The 22,377-nt window shown below is 48.5% G+C and overlaps 1 protein-coding gene and 1 long non-coding RNA gene across 7 annotated transcripts; one reads left to right on the forward strand and one right to left on the reverse strand.

Annotated features, from left to right (window-relative positions):
* Positions 1-1,415: 1,415 nt before the first annotated feature.
* LOC135392559 (uncharacterized) lies at positions 1,416-2,474 on the reverse strand. The gene has a single exon (XM_064623268.1). It carries the CDS (start codon positions 2,472-2,474, stop codon positions 1,416-1,418), a length of 1,059 nt encoding a protein of 352 aa, XP_064479338.1.
* An 8,532-nt stretch (positions 2,475-11,006) lies between these two features.
* On the forward strand, positions 11,007-19,342 carry LOC135378886 (uncharacterized). Of its 6 annotated transcripts, none has more exons than XR_010418601.1 (5): positions 11,007-11,082; positions 12,251-12,450; positions 12,527-13,761; positions 13,838-13,905; positions 17,567-19,342. It is a non-coding gene; the product is annotated as an uncharacterized LOC135378886 (long non-coding RNA). The 6 variants fall into 6 exon arrangements; XR_010418604.1 differs by lacking the exon at positions 17,567-19,342 and having other exon boundaries at positions 12,527-13,285; positions 13,642-13,761; positions 13,838-15,614; XR_010418605.1 differs by lacking the exon at positions 17,567-19,342 and having other exon boundaries at positions 12,527-13,157; positions 13,642-13,761; positions 13,838-15,614.
* Positions 19,343-22,377: the final 3,035 nt, after the last annotated feature.

The raw sequence follows: 22,377 nt of genomic DNA on the forward strand, positions 1-22,377 counted from the left end.
GTTTTAAGGAAACCCGTCGGCCGGAGCTTGACCAAGGCCCCGACCGCCACCGTTCAAGGTTTCTATCCCTTCACCTTTCATCCCCTCGGCACGGTAGGTAACACCTTGGGACTGGGGGCTAGGGTCCGTGGTGGCGCCACTCACCAAACATCAGCGTAAGCTGATGCCCCCTGCGGGGGCATTCGCCTGCTCTTCTAGGCTTTCACATACCTGACCGTTAACTTCTAAAAGAGGGACGGAATGACTGATGTGTTCTCCTCTGATTTTGCGAAGTCTGTCCCATACCACTTTGGATGGGGTGTTACAAGACAGAGACGATACAAAGGCGTGCCAAGAGGACCGCTTAGCTTGTTTGCGTGTCCACCTGGCCTTTGCTCTTGCCTTTTTAAAAAGTAGGAGATTTTGTGATGTGGGGTACCTCCGAAATGTGCCCCATGCCCGATTTTGCAGTTTGCGAGTTTCCTCGCATTCACTGTTCCACCAGGGTTTAGGTCGCTTTGGGAGACGACCAGAAGCCTGGGGAATGAATTGTGTTGCTGCATCGAGGATGATGTTACTAATAAGATTGCTAGCTTCCTCGATCGTCACCGTATCAATAGGAATCAGAGAGAGGTCACATTTTTCAGAAAACTGATTCCAGTCGGCTATTTCAAATTTCCACCTGGGAGGGCGTGTCGTCAGAGTGTCGACTAGAGTAAGGTATTTTAACACCACTGGGAAGTGGTCACTTCCAAGTGGGTTTTGTTTTACAGTCCATTCTATCTCCTGAAACAAGGATGGACTGCAAAAAGACAGGTCTAAGGCTGAGAGAGTCTGACTTGAAGAATGTATGTATGTAGGTGCCCCTGTGTTTAAAAGACAGATGGATGTTGATAATAAAAATGTCTCTAACATTTTCCCTCGAGTGTCAGTTCTTGTACTGCCCCAAAGTGGATTATGAGCATTAAAGTCACCTAGAACTATAAAAGGACTTGGAAGTTGGCTGCATAAATCTTCTAATTCTTTTTGTGTAATAGTGTCTGATGGCGGCAAGTATACCGAGCAGACGGTGACGATCCTGTCTAAACACACCTGCACAGCTACAGCTTCCAAGTCTGTAACTAGGTGAATTGCTTTTGTTGGGAGAGATCGTCGTGTGATGATCGCTACACCACCAGATGCTCGGGTGGCGTCACTTCGATCTGTTCGAAATATGTTGTGTCTACGCAGTGGATTTTGTGTTTGGTTGTTCAAATATGTTTCCTGAAGACAAAAACATGTAGCATTATACGTCTCGAAGAGATCGTTCACATCATCTAAGTTAGAAAGGAACCCACGACAATTCCATTGGAGGATCGTGTGCTGCATAATAGTTGCAGTACTAAGAAGTAGTAGTAAGTGTGTCAGAAACTTTTGCCGACTTTGAAAAGCTTTCATCACCTATTTTTTGTTGGAGGTGTGACCCGCGGCCTTGTGGGTTTCTTCCGCGCAGCCGCAAGCTCCTTGTCAGATATGTCAGGGAGTGACCCACTCCCCGACAGACTAGCTCTATTCTTTTGGAGGACTTGGGAGCTCGTGCTCGCGAAGGAGCGCTCAGAGCTCGTCTCGTCCTCGCAGTCCATGGATGTGGTCTCCGTGGACTGTGAGGACAGAAGTGGCGTCGGTGTTAGGGACGCCACTGGAGTTTCGGGGACTGGAGGTGGACGTGCACCTCCCTGGACATCTTTTGTGGTTGTCTCTATCAGCAGTGATTGCTCGGTCTGTGTGTACTGTGTTACTAGTTTCACTTTCTGTTTTACGGCTGTGGCAAAGGATTTTTCGAAAAAGATGGGAGCTACTTTTTTCCTTGCTTCTGGGTAACTGATGTTCTGTGTAACCTTAACGTGCAGGACTTCCTTTTCATATTTCCACTTTGTACAGGACCTCGAGTAGGATGGGTGGTTGGAAGAACAGTTGACACAGCAGTCTGGCCCTTTGCATTCTTTAGTCTCATGGTCAGACTTTCCACATCGTGCACAACAGGCAGAGCCACGGCACCCGTCTGCAGCATGTCCAAACCTGTTGCACCGAAAACAGCGCAACGGGTTCGGTATGTAAGGTCGGACATCTGCTGAGAGGTAGCCTACTTTTAGTTTTGTTGGAAGTGTGGGCCTGTCAAAAGTCAGTACTATATTTCGTGTGGTGATGTACTCCCAATTTTTACGGATTTTGATTTTGCGTACATCAATGACATCCTGGTCCTTCAAGTTTTCTAGGATTTCTTCCACAGGCACGTCAATCAGTTCTGATACTGCGATGACGCCCCTGCAAGTGTTCAGTGTTTTGTGCAAGGAAGCTGAAATCTTTTTACCCATCATCTCATGTGTGTTTAGAATGCGTTCACAGTCTATTTCATTGGTGCATTTTACGAGAAGGTCGCCAGATCTGATGCGTTTGATTTCAGTTATGTACTTAGACAGTGATGCCACCGCTTTCTCAATGAAAAAGGGTGACATCTTTCCCAGTGGTGTGCTTTTCTCTTTCTCTGTATCTGAAGAAGAAAGTACAATGTATTTTGAAGTGAACTGTTTTGTTACAGTCCTTAAGGCTTCGGTCCGTGGACGCTTTGCGGCCACGATCTCAGTAGAAGAAGAATATTTACCCATGTAGGTTTGATCAACGAGTATTCCAAAAACGTCACCCGTATTTCATACTCATACATACGGGAAGGTCCCGGAGTTTGACAACCCATCAGCCGGGGCTTGACCAAGTCCCCGACTGCCACCGTTCAAGGTTTCTACCCTTCACCTTAAATCCCCTCGGCACGGTACGGATAACACCTTAGGACTGGGGGCTGGGGTCCGTGGTGGCGCCACTCACCAAACACCAGCCGAAGCCGGTGCCCCCTGCGGGGGCAACGAGCAGCGTCGTCGTCACCTTCAAGAGCGACGTCGCCATGACCGAGGAAGTGTTGCTGGGCTCCAACAAGTTCAAGGCAAGTGAGTACTTCTCACCCACCCAGTGTTATCGTTGCCAAAGCTTTGGGCACGTCGCCAAGTACTGCTGTCGGTCGGAGCGCTGCCGTACCTGCGCCGGGAGCGACGACGGAAGGAGCAACGGTGCGCCAACTGCGGGGGTCCTCACCCAGCCAGCTTCGGAGGATGCCCCAAGAGGAAGGCAGCCATCGCAGCCGTGAAGACCGAAGCCTGCGAGGTCCGCCCGTCCCGGAGCGGCCGCATCAACCCAGCCGTCGCCAAGCCAACGCGTCCAGCTCCCGTTCGCAGCGCCGACGCCTTCCAAGCACTACCGAAGCCAGCGGTCCCTGCCAAGAAGCCCTCAGCAGCCAAATCAGCCCCAGGTAAGAGTTCTGACGCTAATGCTACCTCCAGTGTTTGGGATCTGCCAAGGGACGATGCCCCGACCCAGAGTCAGCTGCTGCCCGCCGCCGACAGAGCCCCGCGGACGACGCCGGCTCCTCCCAAGCCTGCTGCACAGGCAGCTGCTGCCAAGCCGGAACCTGCACCACCCCAGGGCACTCAGCTGGTGATGATGTTGGCCCCCTGTTCATCACAGCCTTCCGTGCCATGCTGGCTGCGGTCCCAGCTGCCAGCAACATCCCAGAAGTCCAGGCCTTCAAGGTAATGGAACCAATGCTTGCCAGTCTGCTTTCTACTTTCAGTTATGGACAGTAAGCCCCACCGAAGCCAACAACCCACCGCACCCGCCTTCCCTCGTGTCCTGCAATGGAACTGCGCCGGACTACGACCCAGGTTGGCCGAGCCCAAGCAACGCCTCACCAAGACCAGGTACAGCGTCATCTGCCTCCAGGAATGCAACATCCCGGACACGATGGGGCTACCAGGCTTCATCATGTACACCTCTCCCAGAATACCACACTTCAGCCACGGCTGCACGGCAGTCTTCGTCGCAAGGCACCTGGCACAAACTCAGCTGCCCACAGCCCACCTGTCGTCAGCCGTGGTTGAAGTTACAGCTGCAAGGGTAAGTTTTGGAAAGGACGAACTCACTGTCGCCTCTTTTTACATCCGTCCCAGCTCAGCGGTTACGGTGGACCAGATACCTGACGACTTCCTGCAGCAAGTGCAGTCCTCCCTGCCGGGCCCTCTGCTTCTCTGTGGAGACATCAACGCGCACCATCCGCTCTGGGGTTCCTGCAACGCTGATCGCCGTGGCCGACGCCTAGCGTAGTCCCTGGAGGATTGCAGCCTGCTCGTCGCTAACAGAGGTGAGATAACCTTTTACAGGCCACCAGTATCTACTGCTATCGATGTCACCCTGCACACCCCGGACGTTCCTGCACACTGGGAAGTCGGAATGGACAGCTGGGGCAGCGACCATTTCCCGATCGACGTGACCCTGGCCTACAAGCACCGGGCCCCAAAGCGCCGGACCACCATGGTCGTGTGGGACTCCTTCCGAGCCTGCCTGAACGGAACTCCAGCCTCCCAGGACATCTGCGAAGACATCAGGACAGCCCTGGCCGCCGCAATCAAGTCCGGAACAGTGACAGCAACCGGCCCGAAACCTGACCTGAAGTACTTCCGTCTGTGTGCTGCGAGGCGCCGCGCACAGAGGTCCCTGCGTCGGAACCACTTCCCCAGGCGTCTGACAGCATACCGACGAGTTTCCGCCGCCCTGCGCAGATATGCGGTCACGCTGCAGCGCTCCCAATGGAAGCAGTTCTCAGCCTCCCTGACCAGCGGCACATCGGCCCGGAAACTTTGGTCTGTCGTCAACGCCCTGGGGGGGAGGAGGAACGCTAACCCCTTCAGCTCCATGGCTCTAGCCAAAGGAATCTCCCTGGAGGAGCTGGCTGAGGACTTCGCCGACCTGTTCGGCGCAGGGAGGGACGTCCCTTCCATGGCGGTGCCTCCAGCATCCCCCACGGACCTGGACCACCCCTTCACGGCCGGAGAACTGCGCTTCGCCCTGGACCACCTGAAAGCCAAGTCAGCCCCTGGGATGGAGGGACTCACGTACCAGTGCCTGCGGAACCTACTGGACAAGACAACCTCAAGGCTCCTGGATACCATCAACCAGGACTGGGACCAGGGCACGCCACCACCATCCTGGAAAGAGAGCGTTATCGTGCCGACATTGAAGCAAGGGAAGCCCCCGGGCGAACTGAGCTCCTATCGGCCGATATCGCTCACATCATGTTTGGCTAAGTTGAGAGAGCGGTTGCTACACCGCCGCATTACATGACTACTTGACTCCAAGTCCTTTTTTTCCCCTGCATGACAGGTTTTTGACGTAACTTTTGCTGCCAGGACTCTGTGCTGGACCTGGTCTCGGACGTGGACGACGACGCTCAACGCAAGTGCCGAACGGCAGCGGTGTTCTTCGACATCAAGGCTGCCTTCGACAGCGTCCCCATCAACACCGTCATGGACTCCCTCGTCGACCCTGGAATCGGAGGCAAGGTGGCTGCTTTGATTCACGCTTTACTTTCCGACCGCTCGTTCAGGGTCCGACTGGGATCGACGCTGAGCTGCCCACGTCCCCAGAACCTCGGTCTACCTCAAGGCAGTATCCTGAGCCCCCTGCTCTTCAACCTCGTCATGGCTGGATTCCCCAAGGCCCTACCAGCAACAACACCTCCCCTGCAACTCTCCATCTACGCGGACGACATCTGCCTGTGGACGAACGGCAAGGACCCCTGGAAAGTGAGGAAGACCATGCAAAAGGGCGTGGATGCTACAACCAAGTACATCCGTGGCCTCGGACTCGCCCCGTCAGCCGAAAAGACCAGGCTCATGCTGCTTGGCTCCACGGCAAACTGGTGTACCCTGCCCGAACCGATCCTGATGGAAAACACACCACTGGAACAGGTACGTGTCCACCATTTTCTCGGAGTAACCTCGGATTCCAGGTCTTCCTGGGCGCCACTCGTCAAGGACCTCCAGACCAGATGCAAGACAACAATGAACGTGACCAAGTGACTCAGCGGACGGCACTCCGGCTGCCCCCAGAGGACCCTCCTGACCATCCACAACGCCACCACAGCCGCACGGATGCTGTCCGGACTCCCCTACGCCAAGCCCAGCAGAACAGCGCTGGAATCCCTGGAACTGCTCCACCGTCGCAGACTGAAGCTGGCTCTCGGACTCCCACCTGGGGCGCGGAACGTCGCCGTGTACGCCGAGGCTGCCGCTCTCCCTCTCAAACTTCGAGCCACCCACCACCTGCTGAGCCAGCTCACCAGACTGAACAGGACAACAACCAGAAGGGCTGTACTGCAGCGTCTAAGGGACCGACAACGGAACCGTTTTTCATGTACACTTTTCACGCAGGACCAGCTGTTCCAGCCAATCCCACCAGTCCCCAGCCTAGATGCTCCATGGAGGCACATCGGGACCGCCATCCACACAACACTGCCAGGCCTGCCACGGAAAAAGGACGTACCGGAAGCGGTGGCACAGTTCCTGGCCGCCGAGCGCCTTCATGAGAGCTACCAAGACTACCTGCAAGTGTACACGGACGCCTCAGTCGACCCTGGACAACGCACCTGCACCCTGGCCTGCCACATCCCAGCAACACAGTTCTCCTGGGCCGAAGGATTGTCCGGATCCCGTTCCTCTACGGAAGCAGAACTCCTGGCGATCACGGAAACCCTGGATATCATCGCCAAGCCGAGCGCCACCAAAGCGGTTATCCTCACGGACTCCCGCAGGGCCCTGTCGAGGCTGAACAACAGTTATGAACACTGCCCTCTCTCTCTCAGAGCACACCAGAAGCTGCAGCTGCTCCTGGCATCCGGACACCGCATCGCGCTGCAGTGGATCCCATCCCACAAAGGCATCCCCGGCAACGAGATGGCGGACTCCCTGAGCAAGCAGGCCACCACCAAGACCCTGGTCCGCGAGGCACCATCCACCACCAGCCAGGCTAAGAAGAGCATCGCCCTCCACGTGCGCAGCTTCCACCCGGTCAAGCCCAGGGCGGAAGGGACAGCACCCCCACCCTGCATGACAGCCGGCCTATCCAGGGACGAGGCAGAGCTGCTGCTCAGGCTCCGTGCGTCGTGTGCCTTCACACGGGCGTACCGCTTCACGATCGGCCAGGTCGTCGACCCACGCTGCGGAACCTGCGGTGTCCAGGAGAGTATTGCTCACCTATTCACCCGCTGCAGAGATACCGCTTCTCAGAGATATCTTTTTCAAAACCTGTCCAGCGCCGGCATCACCGACCACAGCCTGGTTAACCCGGTATACCCCATGGGCCCACGACACCATCGCCGGACATCATCCGGACCTCCACAGCCTGACGCTGCTTAGGGCAGCGTAGGACCCCAAACATTGAGAAATAAAAACTACCAAGCAAGGCTAGATCGAATCTATGTTACGGAAAGCATTGAAAAGCAGATTAAGGGCGTACGAGTCGATTTTTCGCCTGTGTCAGACCACGCCCTGGCTTCTTGCGTACTTGAAAAAGGAAGAATAACAAGAGGGAAGGGAACATGGAAATTAAATACATTGCTCCTAAAGGATGACAGAATAGACGAGGAAATAAAGAGTATGTTATCCAAAAACTTAAAAAAAAAGCAATCTCACCCGAAGAATGGGATAATATTAAATATAATGCGGCGAAAATATATAAAGAGTGGGGCAGAAAGATCACAAAAGAAAGACGATCAGAAATATGCACCGTAGCTGACGCTGGGGAGGAAGGGCAAGTGACGTTGTGATCACCAAGAGATCTGCATTTTTGGGCGAAGCCAGGTGACCTCATCATGGCTGATAGGGAATTCCACATTGAAGAGCTCCTTGCTGTGCGTGGTTCATCAGTCATAATGCCATCATCAACCCGTGGGAAAACCCAGCTCACAAGGAAAGATGTTGAAATATCCAGAAGGATATCTAGGGTTAGAATACAAGTGGAAAGGGCAATCCGTCAACTGAAGACGCTCCACATATTGAAGGGCATTGTCCCAATCAGCATGTTAGGAATGTGTGACAGAAGCCACGCAAGAATGGACAAAATCCGTATAATTTGTGCAGCTCTATAGTGAACATGCAGCCTCCAATATATTGATTTGTTGCCTGTATGAATCTGTAAAACCATTTTATTGTTCCATTTCTTCAGTAAAGGTACATTTTTCAATAAGGCAGAACAAGCTGTTTTTCGAGTTTTAGTCTAATTGACGATGATGCCAATCGGGGGTGAAAACAGGTTCAACCAGGTTTAACCCTAAAACACAGGACAAAGGCAGTAGTTTTGTCTTCTATTTTTTGCAATGTGGACAGAACCATTTTCCTGGTGGCTTCCGTGTGAGTCCCATGCATTTGGGTGGAACCACAATGTCTTGCAGTGCTCATTGTCACAGGCCACCGTCGTGCTGTTGGCGTCTGCAATACAGGGTTTCTTCATCAGACTTCTTTTCTAAACGCCGTGTGGCAAGCTCTGAAAGGATGTGCTTCAGAAAAAAAAAATATTCCTGCTTTTGGATGATGCTATCCCAGAATTGTTTGTCCCTCTCTATCTTCACAACTACAAGAGACTGTATTGTCCATACAACAAAGAAGCATGTGTTGAGGTCGCTGACAGCCATTTGGCCATGTACCTGATAGTAGCAGGGGTGACCTTCTTTCACTTTCATATTCTGAGTTCATCTCTGATGTCTTGTATCTTTACATCCCTGTACTCGTATGAGCATTTGATTTCGACAGCTGCTTTTGGACAGCAGTACCATTCAGCGAAGGCATCTGGGCTAGATCCAAGGAACAGCCACTGCGTGTTCACTACAAGACCAGCTTGACGAACCTTGAAATCCACATGCCGATCACATTCACTCGCTTCAAATGCTTTCTTTGCTTTGTTCTCGTTGTTGACTCCCCAGAGTATTGGCGGTGGGGCTTCTGCGGTACTACAGTACCCCATAATGTCTCGAATTAGTGGAATATGACTGGACTACTCCCTATGGTGCGCAATCTTGTACAGCATTTAGGCAGTGATTCGGCCACGGCGATGGACTCTCCATGTCTCACACAGCTTTTACTTCCTTGTACTTGCCTCGAGACAGTTACTTTCAGCCTGGCTGATGAACAAGCAGTCATAGAGAGAGATCAGGAAATATTCCAGTTCCTCTTAGCGTATCCTTTGTATTCGTCTCTGTAGATGCCTGTTAGAGGTAGTGGCAGGAAGTTGCTGTCAATGTCATCACTTTCAGATGCAGTGTCAGTTACCTCTGCATCCAGGAATCTTCGTGGCAGCATCTTCACTATTTTTGCATTTGGCACGGGATCCTGCGCAAATGACATTCATGTCCAGTGTTTCAAGTGTTGGAGGCTCACCTTTACAGGTTTTAAGAGCTCCATGGTATCACTTCTTGTGAGTGACGAGCTGGACCCAGCACATCGCTGCTTGGTTTGACTGGAGCGTTTCGGCTTCGAAAAGCCTATTTCCCAAATTGGAGCTGGTTGTACCTATAACATTTAGGACGTGACCTTCAGTACCTCACATCGCGACCTGTAACCTGAATTTGAGGGCACTGACCTTCGTTCACTTTAAGGCACAGCCAACAGTACGTGGAGATTTATCACAAGGCACTGTGTACGTCGACACTATCTGAAAATGCATGCCAGCAAGTCTACCAACCTTTCCCTGGCTCTGTGATGCCTCCCATGCACAAAGCTGAGACGTGCAGGAGATGTGTGCCTCGCCATGTCGGACAGCATCTTCAGTACAGAACAGAAGAGCTGCGACGTGGCTGCACACCTCACCAGACGCTGCAGTGTACAAGTTCTGTGAAACATATGTCACGATCAACTCTCACGAAGATGCACGGCATCCCACTCGTGTTTGAACACGCTACCGTGAATAAAAATAAGATTCGCTACTTAATCCACAACGAGTCCAGGCAGTACATACCCTGCCATGCAGGTGCAGTGACCACAGGCTACTGTTCCTGATGCTTCTGACACAATCCATGCATGGTAGACGGTGGCATCACGCTGTCCAGCCCCTCCTATAGCGAAACACGGCACTTTGGAACTCCCTTCAGCTGATGCACGCGAATGTCTCGAACTTTGCCGCACACGAAGTAATTATATGCTTCGAGGGATCTGTATGCTTTCCGTTTCTCACCTGTGTAGAATTCACGAGTGTCTACCAAGTACGCATGCAGCTCGGGCCACGTTATCTTCGGCAGTTTACTCGGAGTTTTTTTTTTTTTTTTCAACAAGCTTGGCGTTCGTCGGGTCGAAAAGGTCAGGGAGCAGTACGGCGCCATCATACGACAATTTATCCATGTACCTTCGCTGATCATCCACAGATAAACTCTGAAAATGTGCGCTCGACATGCTGTCGCGAGTAAAAACAGTCCAACAAAACTGAGCTTCAAAGCTTCCGAAACAACAGCTCGTGAATGAGCACTCGGAACACAACACCGCAAGTCATTTTGGCAACCGGAAGCCACCACGTTGATAATTTATGTTTTCGCGGGAGAAGGGTGTATACGCTTTCCAGCCTGACGTCACGTTCGCAACGTGTGTGCAAGCGCTTGATCACGGTAAGCTACGTAAACAGAAAGAACGCTTACGCAAGGTTGGCCTTATCCTGCATGGGACTCCCACACGCACAGCTTTTACGATGTTACGGTTTTAAGAAATCGACGTCGTGCTTTCAATGTGTCGCAAATCTGCAACGCGTTAGAGCATCTCTTCGTTGACTGAGTTTCTTCGGAGCACGACTCATACGAGAAACGTACTCAGGATGCTGCCTTGTTTACGTCGTCGCCCTGTGTGTGTTTTTTGTTTGGTTTGCACTGTTTTCAGGGCGTCCTTGCTTATGAGCGTGGAAGTTGCCAGTGTGGTGACCCCCTTCGAGTGCGGCGGGTGCTGTGCTTAATTCTGGCCTCTTATATTTCTGCATCTCTGCAGATAAGATTATTGTACAAATCATCAAGCACTGAATTGATTGTTCTGTTCAGCCAACAAGGATTCATCGTTACGTATATAGGGTGCCGACAGGTCGGAAGAAGAAGAGGCGAAGAAGAAGTTACTTAGAACTCGGGAAAGGCCCCGGAATAAAAACTAAGGTTCTTGTGTCGGGCATATTGCAACGTTGCGATTGTCTCTTGCTGGGATGAAATTTCACAAAATGGTAAGGTCTTTGCAACCTAATGTATATACTTGCCATTACAGTTACCCACAAAACACTGAATATCCTCTGGATGCGCGAATAATGTCCTAAGGAATTCATACGGCCGACGGATATACCTCAGATATCCATCGGACGTACAAAGCTGTTAGGATATTATTCGTACGTCAAAAGGATATTCGGTGTTGTCGGGGTATTGAGCGTAGTTGTCATCTGATAGGATGCACTTGACATCACAGACGTCATAATTGCAAGAATAAGAGGCCACTGTTTAATGCCATTAGAATACATCGGAGTCATTAAGAATGTGTTGTTTACTGAGACCATGTAAACAAAATATAAACAAACTTCTCCTTGATGTTAAAATGAACGGAATACCCCATAAAGAAGGATGTCCTATACCGACTTCAACAGTGGTGTTTCAAGGATGGAGCAAACAGGAATGGACCACGGCAAACACACACACAGAACAACAGCTGCAACAACAGCTACGAACGAGCCTGTGCTGCTATTTTATTCATTAATTGCATTGTACTTATTCGTTCAAAGTCATATATTATTGATTAAACACTTTTACGCACCCGGTCGCGGACTTATCTATCTTTCCATGCTCGTTCTTTACAAACTCCTCTCTCGACTTCATACTAGCATTGTCAACAATTTCACTAGCATAATCATGTGATCATTATCATGTCAAACTATCATCACCACCAATGCCTTAAAGCTCCCCACATCTCATGCCATACTTAAGTATGCCGGCTCCCAAGAGCACGTCATGCAGTATACTTATGTAACAGAATGTAACGTTTACGAATCCGACACGAAACAGGTACCACGGTATCCCGGCCATATCCGGTTGCGTTTCCTGTTTCTTCCGTTTTTTGGTGCAGGGAACACGTGCTTTTAGGTCTGTCAATTTCGCTCCGTACGAAAGCTATGTATGTCTTTGTGCGGCTTCTAAACGAATTCGGCAAAAGTTATATGCCCTCCCAGAGGAAGATGTCAGAGATTTCTATCCCAAGCATGAGAGAGATTTTGACAACAATTCCGTTTACTTTGCCTTGTGAAGGGAAAGTGGAGATGACGAACACTTTCCAGTGCATATCCTTATGTTAGCCGGTAAGGCGCATACTGAAAAATAGTGTGAATGCATCTGTGGTTTTTCTAACAGAAACCGAAGATTTCTTTAAAAAAAACGCAAACCATGAAACGTGTGCCAGTGCCACCACTGCATGCATCAGAATGCGAAGACGCCACGTCGGAAGAGTGAGTGAGTGATTGAGGTTCTTCTGGCGCATGAGCGACTAGGGCTATTATGCGCCAACCGCGTCGGAACAGAACACACTCTCGCGAAAACAAAAGGTAGGACAGGTAAGTCCCGATTAGCGCACGTATATGTCATCATATGTCAACACAAGTGACTGACATCGTTCCATTTTCATGAAAGGAACTGAAAAAGAAGAAGGAGAAATTGCACGCTGCCCATGATCTTGCCTACAATACTATTTTAGAGGAGCCCCTCAAAAGTGCAAGAGAGAAGATTCAGCCCAGAGTCAAATCTCCCCCGAAGGTATGACATGTGGTTCTAAAATCCTATTGCCTTTTTTGGTGTCACTCTCAATCCATGAATGCACAGATGATGATGATGATGATGATTCGGAGTTTAATGGCGCAAGGGCAGCTTAGGCCATAATGCGCAGATATGCACAGATATGTGATGTTAACATGCATGAATATGGTGCCCTGAATGTGCTTACTTCAGCCACAGAAGAGGCGTGCAGTAAGCATATCTAGCACTGACTCTGAGAGTAAAAATGACTTAACACTTGCGAAGGAGTCACAGCTGAGAGACGCTGTAATGGAAGAAAACAAACGAGAGAGAGAGAGAAGACTCCAACAGAGTATGGACACAAAGCTGTCTGAAAGTAAGTTTGGATGATGACCCAGCAGAGCTCAACCCGTTATCTTTTGTTCACTGCTCACATTGACATTTGTTTCGCTTCCAGTACACGCCATAGTGACACAAATGTCACAGACCAGAGGCCAACCTGTGCACTGCACATCATGTTCTGCACCAGGTGGAGTGATAGTAGCCTTTCTTAATAATTGTTGCAATTTTTACCATATGTCGAGACATGTATGATATTGGTCTTGCGGACACTGATCCCAGTCGAGCAGAGCAGCAGAGAGCACGTCAAGATACTAGGTAACTCAATTGGATTTATTCACTGACGTCACCTCGCCGTCATACTGGTCCCTCGAAGTTATGTTCCCACATTCATTTGCTGCCATATATGTTTTTTGGATGACTATAAACGTCGAAAACATGAAAATTGCTTGGATGTGCTACAAATCACACAGCACAATAACTTTGAAACACCAAATATACAGTGAGTGCGATATGGGTAACGGCTTGAACGGGACCTACAATATGGAGGCCGATGGCAGCATATCTCCCTGCTAGCGACAGTGGCGGTCTCCTGCGGATGCGAATACCTTAATTACATTAAACTCACATGCACGCTTATTTTTATGCCTTTCCTGATTGAGTCTGGGTTGCAGATGTTGCTGTATCTTCGAAACGAAAAGCCGATATACAGGATGAGGAAGAAGAAATGCACTGAAACCTTTCTGCTGCCTCACCTGCAGACAGCTGTGAGGACTCTCCTGATTGTGTGACATGTGGGTATCCCCCTTTTTGTGTTGTATGCAGAAATGTTCTTTATCTCAAAGATTTTTCTTACATAAATTTATCTAGCTGGAAGGGATATGGAAGCATCATGCAGCCGCCTTATCGTAGGCCTCATGTACAGAGAGATGCCACAGGTTTGAACTACTGCTTTGCTTACTTTCACATCATACCCATTACTGTAATTCTCAGAGAAATGCAAGCTCCTCCTTTTCGAGGCCAAGGCACTAGCAGGGCATCACCCTCCAAAGTACCAAAGAATAACGACCACTGCAGGGCAAGTCTGCCTTGCGTAATCTACACATAATGCGGAAGTAATTGGGCTGGTAGATACCAATCCGTGCGTCACACAGTGAATTAGCAGGCTCTTCGTGTGTAATTTTCGCGTGCCGTAGTCAAGCAGTCTTGCACTTCTTTTTGGCCACACACACAGAAAAAAAAGGCACAAAATTCTACCTTTTTGGGTAGAATGGCGTTGATACAGATTTCCTACATTGTTTTTGGTAGAAGTGGATGGGGCAGAGCCATTCTACCCCTCCAGTTCTACCTGTATGGGGGTAGTTATTTCTACCCCCATTGGTAGAATTGTTCTGCGCCCCCATGTGAACTTCTATATCTTGCCAGAGAAGAATAGTTCTACCTGTTAGGAAGAAATATTCTCCCAGAGGAGGTGGAAAAGTTACCACCTCTTAGGTACATTAATTCTACCACATGGGGATGTTATTTCTACTCTGTCGGGTGAACATTTCTGCCACCGATGTAGGGTTTTTGTACCCCATTTGAGAAGAGTACTTCTACCCGAGGGGAAGAAATACTCTACCAAAAAAGGTGGAACAGTTCCCCCATTTCTGGTACATCCATTCTACCCCATGGGGCAATTGTGTCTACTCCATCGGCAGAATATTTTTGCCACCCCTGTGATATCTTGGTACTCTATTCGAGAAGAATAGTCCTACCTCTTGGAAGAAATGTCCTACCACAAAAGGGAGGAATAGGTCCCTCATTTGTGCTGCATCCGTTCTACCCTACGGGGCAATTCTACCTACTCCATCCGCTGAATATTTCTGCGTAGAATGATACAAGAGGCCCATCCCTACATGCAACAAAATTGACAAAAGTGCTTGCATCAAGTGTGAACAAATAGTAGGCCCTTTTTATTGTAGGGAAACATACATGGGTCTTAGGAGCACTGGAGAGTTGTAAGAGCAACTTTTGTTATTGGCAGTAGTTTTCCCACCCTCACGCCTGCCAGCGCAGTGAGCACCTGCAAGGTAGCCACAGCCCTTGGCAGGAACTCCACGTCCATAAGCCAATGCGTGGATACCAGCGTTCTTACGGCTTCAACTATCCCTGTGACGTTAACAGTGACATCCTCAATGCAGATGGAAGCCTCCAATGATTCAGAAATTTCCCTGATGTACATATGCTAGTGTACACGTGGTCCTTTCCTCTCTGAAAGTGAAGACCATGCAGTTCACGTCCCAAACTGGATCCATCTACACTTGCAGTATACATTTCTGTGGCAACAGCAATGCTGTGATACTTTATGAATGTGCTTGAATAACAGAAGGCAGCCAGAGGAGTCATTATTGTAGTGTGATAGTTAGGACCACATACTACACCACAATTTCCTTGACATTGGAAAGGTTAACACATCTGGGTCATGTATTACATAAGCCTTGTGACGATGTTGAGTGATCTCACTTATTATTTTGAAGAGCAGTGGTAGTTTACTGGTGTTGTGATTCTAATGACCATGATGAGCCTTTGGGGGGTGAAAATTGCTAATATGCACGGTGCTTTTTTGTTGAATTTTAATGTAAGAATGAATATCATTAAGAGTAGGATACAATAAATATTAGGAGTCTTTGTCTTTGCCGCTGTCTTCTTCAGACAGCATGTGATGATGTCACGCAGTGTTTCAGGTGTATGTACCAATGCACTGACTGTTGCTGGAAAAAAGTGTAGCAATAGAAAAATGGGGGATGGTGTGCATTGTCCTGGACGGATTTATGATGAGCACTGTTTTTGTATAAGAGGAGTGTGTGTGTGTGTGTTTAGAAATAGCTTGATGCTGGTTTTCTCCTTTGTTCAAGTGTTTCTCTTCGCTTTTGTTCCCCTTGTTGACTGACAAACATTTGCTGACATGCCCAGACCTGTTCAGTAATGCTTTCCTTCCACATGTAGTTTTTTTTTTTTTTAAAGAAACATTCTTGTCTTGACGATAGTGCTGCCTTGAATGGGAGTAGAGCTAGAACGATTCTTAATTTTGCAATTCATTTAGTTCAGAGAGTAACCGCAAGGGGGACAGGTGTGTGGCTTTATTCAGGAGGAACAAAGCGTCATTATTCAGTTATCTGCATGGCTCTCGGATGGGACGGACATGTCTCGATTAGCTCGTATGTAGCCATTGATGGTGTTAGGATATTTTGTTCTTTTGCGAGTCTCGTTTAGTAAGACGTTGGGCTTGAAATGCTTAATTCCTACAATCAGCTTTCATGCATGGTGTTTCCTATGCAATCGTTATAGAAGAATAAAGGAAATAATTGTGGGATAGTGATTCAATAAGTAACAGGTCCCCTGTCTACAGCGTGCGCGTCCTTCAGCCACGTAGCTGCATGCTTGGGTGATGACGTCATGCCGTGGCTCTATTGTTTCAGGTGGACCTTGTCTAGTTCAGCATTAGTGGAAAAAAACAGTGTAGCCCTGAGACAATAGGATGACGTCACAACCAATGAAAAAGGTCTGCAGAGGATGCAAGGAATCACTTCTCTCTTGGACACTGGCGTGTGTGGATGCATTAATTCTGTTCCTAGCAATTGTGTTAACCGTTAGTGGAAGAGCGTAGCTTCGGTGGGGTTCTGTTTGCCTCTGATGGGGTGCAGATGTGTGGTTCGTCACTGGTGAATGGTGGATTTTGTGACGAGCGGATTTACAGTGAAGGAATGCAGTGTATGTGTCCGATGATGGTGAGTGTCTTTTTCACTCCGTTCAAGTGTTTGCTTTCCTCTGTTGCCCAGCGCTCCTGCGATTTTTCCTCATGTAACAGAGCTCCTGACATGCCATGACATGCATGCTTTCATCTGATGACGCTTTGTATTTTTTCTTTTTTTGACAAGAAAGATTCTTGTTGATCATTCTTGTCTTGACGATGACGCTAGCGCTGTCCTGAATGGGAATAGTGCTAGAACAATTTTTAATACTTTTTGCGATTAAATTAGTTCAGAAATCAACCACAAGAGGGACAGATGCATGACTTTATAATGGAGTAAAAAGCATTACGATTCAGTTCTGCGCCTGGCTGTCGGACGGAATGGACGTATCGTTCTGCGCTCCTCGTGACTGATGTGTTGCGTAACTAATTCTTTCGCCAGCTTTGTCCCCGCTTTGTTTGGGATTTTCATGCCCGTGCATGTCTGGCGCTGGTTGCTGTTGTGCGGGCATCCCCGCCATTTTCTATCTTCTTCAGCCTTGGGAACGAGAGTAGCGCTGGCGTGATTCTTATTATGATTATGATTATGATTAGGATTTTAATGGCGCAAAGGCAACTCGTGATTCTTATTAATTTTGTCGTAAGATTAGTTGAGAATGTAACCGCTAGAGGGTGCATTATGATTCAGTTCTGTGCCTGGCTGTCGGATGGGATGGACGTATCGTTCTGCGCTCCCCGTGACTGCTGTTGTGGTGGGCTGCTTTGCTTCTGTGCCTGATTCTTTTTGTTAGCTATTGATGTTTAGCATATTTACTCTTGTTTTCCCAGCCTCTGTATTATGAGTCTTTTTCTCCTTGCATGTCCAGAGCTGTCCTAACTTGCCCTGACATGCCATGATGACGTCACAGCTGACGTCACAGGATGTCCGGTACTGGCGGTCATAGCTGCGATGCTTTGCAACCTGCCTCTGTGCTCCGTCGCCCAGCGATGGTCAGCGGCCCTTCCGGACCGCTTTTTTCAAGATGGCGTCGTTGATCTTCAACTAAACTCCTCCTCTCCACTCTATCTCCATTTTTTTTTTCTTTTTGATGACCACGATTATCCGGAAACGCACAACTGGTCTGGACACGAGTTAGACGCTCCCCAATTAGTGTGGTGACTCCCTGGAGGGTGCTGATTACTCTGGGGGGTCCTAATTAGCTCTAATTGATTAATTAATCGTGTTTAGACGAAGGTGTGAGTTTCCGGATAAACGTGGTCAGTACTTACTACTAATGTCAAGCACCTAATGTCATGACATTTCAAATGCCAAAACTGTGGACTACGTTCAAACTTACCGGCCTTTGTTGCGCGCGCGACCGATTCTCGCAATCCATTCCTCTCTTGGGCGTTTCTCCTTCGGAAAGCTGTAGAAGCCCAACCCTTTGTTTTTCGCGCTGTTGTTATAGCAGCCAGGGACGCAACAGGTAAATCCCACCATGTCAAAACATGGGTCGTAACTCGTAGGCCACGAGACGAGATATTACAGCCTGCAAGTAACCTCAAAAGAACACCGCGATCGCCTCGCTCACCGCTCCCAGGACTACGCACCCCAGAATTCCTCGCGGCAGCGGCGGCGTTGCAAAACTCGACGTGACATAGGTCTATTGGCAAATGTTCATTGAACGAAACCTTTCTCGGGGACCAACTCCAGGATTTTGTCAATGAACATTTACCGAACGGGGCTCCGGTGGCTAAATAAGTAATACTATTATAATACAAACTACTGCAATACATGTCCAGCCCTGCAATTCAGCGTGCCCCAAGATAACTTAACCAGAGCGCTTCACAAAGAGTGCGATAAACGGAAACTCCAGGCTGCCTCTGCGGTACTCGAGTTACAAGGAGTGTTACTTACGCGCTATTTGTGAAGCGCTCTGGTGAACTTGTCTTGGGACACACTGCCTAAAATTCTGCTTTCCATTATTTACCATTGATACAAGATGACATTGTTGGAAACCAAGCAGCTTATCAGCAAGAATGCAGTGTGATTCATGCTCGCGTTCGTGAGGGCGAGAGAGAAGGTGACGCAAGCGGGTCCTTGAACCACACGGGGTTGAATGTTTCTCTTCCGCTGGCCAACCTTGGGGTCGAAAAGCAAGCGCGAGGGGGGAATGGTCCCTCTTCCTACAGAGGAGGAGAAAAAACGTAGGTCGGGTAGAGGCTCCGTCACGGAAATCAGGAAAATCTTCTGATTAGAAGATTTCAGGAATCTAAAGATTCCTGAAATCTTTAGAATTCAGGAAAGGATCTGAAATATTCTCCTTTCTCTACCTTTTTTCCTGTGTGCATCTCCAGGCATTGTCTTGGATATTAAATATGAAGAAATGAGAAAATGAAAATGAAAAATAATAAGTTTTGTAGCTTCCTAATTCGAGCTACAGCATTTATGTCTATCAGAATTTTTTTCAGCTGTGGTTGTTGTGTTTGTTGTTTGTTTCAGCTCATGTTGTACATGTTCTGTTTGATGCACCCCTTCTCTTCATGATAGCCAACATGCTCTACATCTCCTAGTCCTCTTTTTTTCTCTTACTTGCAGGTCTTAACAAGACATATGGGTCGAGCAAGCAAGATCCTCTCTAGAATTTTCCCCCGACTATCGACTTTAGAGCTCCCCCACAGATAGTTGTGTGCATTAAAGTCTCTCAAGACAATGAAAGGAGGTGGGAGTTGGTCAAATACTTTCTCAATGTCTGTTTGTAATATTCTTTCTGAAGGAGGGAGGTACAAAGAACAGATAGTTACAAGTTTGTTTAGACAGATTTGGACTGCAACAGCTTCTAACTCGCTTGCAACAGAAAAATCTTTAGCCGAAAGTGACCGTGGTACGATCACAGCCACACCGCCAGCTGCTTGTGCATTGTTTGTGCGGTCTTTTCTAAATATGTTATAATGCCGAAGGGGATTCACGTTTTGTGCATTCAGATAAGTTTCTTGTAGGCATGCACAAATAGTGCTATTCTTGTCTAAGACTTCCTTAATATCTTCTAAGTTAGAATAGAATCCTCGACAATTCCACTGCCATATAACCTGGTCCATAGCAGGTAAAAGGACTGGCAAAAGAAAAACAACCGCATAAAAATGCATTGTACCTGGGATGGCTGCGGACATTGACTGTCTTTTCATGTTTGTATTGTGATTAAGGGGGGCTGTACTCTAGGTGCAGGTACCCTTTGCTGGTCTTTGGGTTTTGTACCCCTACCTCTGCCCTTCTCTTTTTCTCTTTTCTCCATAGTCTGGGAAAATGAAGGAAGACTCGACGACGACTTCAACGAGCAGTCATCAACGTCGACGTCCATACTATAGCTTGCATTTAGAGGCGAGCACTCGAGCACTGAGTGCTGCCCTCCCAGATGGAGAGGTTGCCAGCAGCCTCCACGGAAGCTGTTGCCACCTCGTTAGTACTACCAGCCACTTGGCTGGCAGCAGATACTGGAGGAGGGGACACTTCCATGTCCTTCTCCTTTTGTTGGGGAGTGGAGGCCCAACGGTTTGGGTCTCCACGGACACTCTGAGGGGCGCCACTCTCCTGTGCACCACCTCAGAAAAAGAACCTTTCTTCTGGAACTCTAGTTGGGCCTTAGCTGCTTTGTATGAGATGTTCTGTTCCGTTCTGATCTTGAGGACTTGTTTTTCGTCTTGCCATCGAGAGTAGGACCTGGAATATACGGGTGCCCACCCTGGCAGTTCACACATTTGAAGTCATTCCGACAGGTTTCTGACATGTGGTCCTTTCCAGAGCATTTCGTTCATGTCGTCTGTCCCAGACAAGTCTGTGAGCTGTGCCCAAAGCGCTGGCATTTGAAACAGCGCTTCGGGTTGGGAATGAAAGGTCTAATGTGACAGTTGAGATAGCCGGCTTTTATGGTCGATGGGAGTGTGTGACGCCTAAAGGAAAGGATTACATGTTTCGTGGGAATCTCTCTGCCCTCTGTGCGCACGGTTATTCGTTTTGCAGAAGCAACACCCTCCTCCATCAAACCGTCCTCAATCTCAGACTCTGAACAGTCCAGCAGCTCGCCCTGGGAGATCACGCCCTTCACTGTGTTCAGTGTTCTGTGAGGAGTTACCGTCACAGGTATATCGCCAATCTGTTTCAGTGACTCTAAAGCAGTACTCTGCTGCTTGGTTTGCACCTCAATCTGAATATCCCCTGTACGAAGTTTCCTGGCCTGATACGACTTCCCTATTGCTTGTTCGATAACCTTGATGATGATGATTAAGTTTTTTTTGGCGCATTAGCGACGAGGGCCATAGTGCGCCAATCGATAACCTTGGCTGTCACAAATGGTGATAACTTGCCTAAAGTACCAGTGTCATTGTCAGCATGAATTATCAAAAACTTTGGAAACCACGTTTCCGCAGGTGTTTCTAAGAAATTCATTGCTTGTCCTTCGGTGCGGAACCGTTCGGTCCCGATCGTTTCTTTTAGGGTTACATGATGCCATAAAAGAATATGCAATATTCTGTGCAAACGCCCTGCCGTCCACCATGGAACCCAACCACGGGATCGCGCTCCACGCGAAACATGTACGTTCGCACTATAATGATGATGATTCAGGTTTTCTTGGCGCATAAGCAACGAAGGCCATAATGCGCCAAGACAATGATAAGGAAAGTACTGTTAAAAGTATAGCGATTCAGCTAAGATAAAACTGTACAGTTAGAGAATAAAAGGACATGAAGCTAAAACTACAATGCGTTTAAAACACCAACGTCTTCAAAGAAACTAAACACCCGTTCAAATGGCAGAAGAGCCTCATCCCCCAGCAAAAGGGATGGATGTAGAGGTGTGTGGTACGTGTAGAGCTCATGGAAATGGTGAAGTCTGTATGTTTCATGTGATGGACATGTAATAAGCATGTGGAGGACAGACTTTATCTCGTCGCATCGAGTGCAATGTGGAGCCTCTTCATTGCAGAGGAGGTGACTGTGGGTCAAATGAGTGTGCCCAATTCTCAACCTGGCAGAAACAACTTCATGAAGACGACTGTTAAAAATCTGTGTCGGTTTAACAATGGTGGGCTTAACCAGGTGAAGTTTGTTGGTGTGTAGTGTATCCCAGTGCTGCTGCCATCTGCTATTTATGGCCCTCATAAGTGTAGGTCGGAGGTCTTGGGACGGTACAGCAAATGGATTCACCTCAGATGAAAGAGCACCTGTAGCAGCCGCATCAGCAAGTTCATTCCCGGGTATACCCACATGACTGGGTACCCAGCAGAATGTTAAAGAGAGACCCTTTTTAATTACTTTACCAGCAAGGCACTGTGCCTTCTGCACAAGGAGGTTTTTGGACATCACTATGTTGCCTATTGCTTGAAAAGAGCTCAGAGAATCTGTGTAAATGACTGACGACTTGGTGTGACTTTCTAAGATGTAGTTCAGTGCGAGGATTATTCCGTATACTTCGGCATTAAAAACTGAGAGCATGTGAGGTAGACGATATGACTGTGTGAGTCCATTGGTTACCATTGCGCATGACACTGAGGTGCGTGTTTTGGAACCGTCAGTGTAAAAAGCTTTGTGTTGCCCAAGACTTTCTTTAAGGGACTCGAACTCCTGCTGGAGCACAACAGGTGGTGTGTTCTGTTTCTTAAACATAGTCAGGGAGCTATTGAAACATGGAGGTGATTGCCAC

This window comes from Ornithodoros turicata, chromosome 1 (genome assembly GCF_037126465.1).
Source record: "Ornithodoros turicata isolate Travis chromosome 1, ASM3712646v1, whole genome shotgun sequence".
NCBI lineage: Eukaryota > Metazoa > Arthropoda > Arachnida > Ixodida > Argasidae > Ornithodoros > Ornithodoros turicata.

Coding starts and splice junctions, on each gene's coding strand:
- LOC135392559 (XM_064623268.1), bottom strand. CDS start 2,474: ATGTCACCCTTTTTCATTGAGAAAGCGGTGGCATCACTGTCTAAGTAC.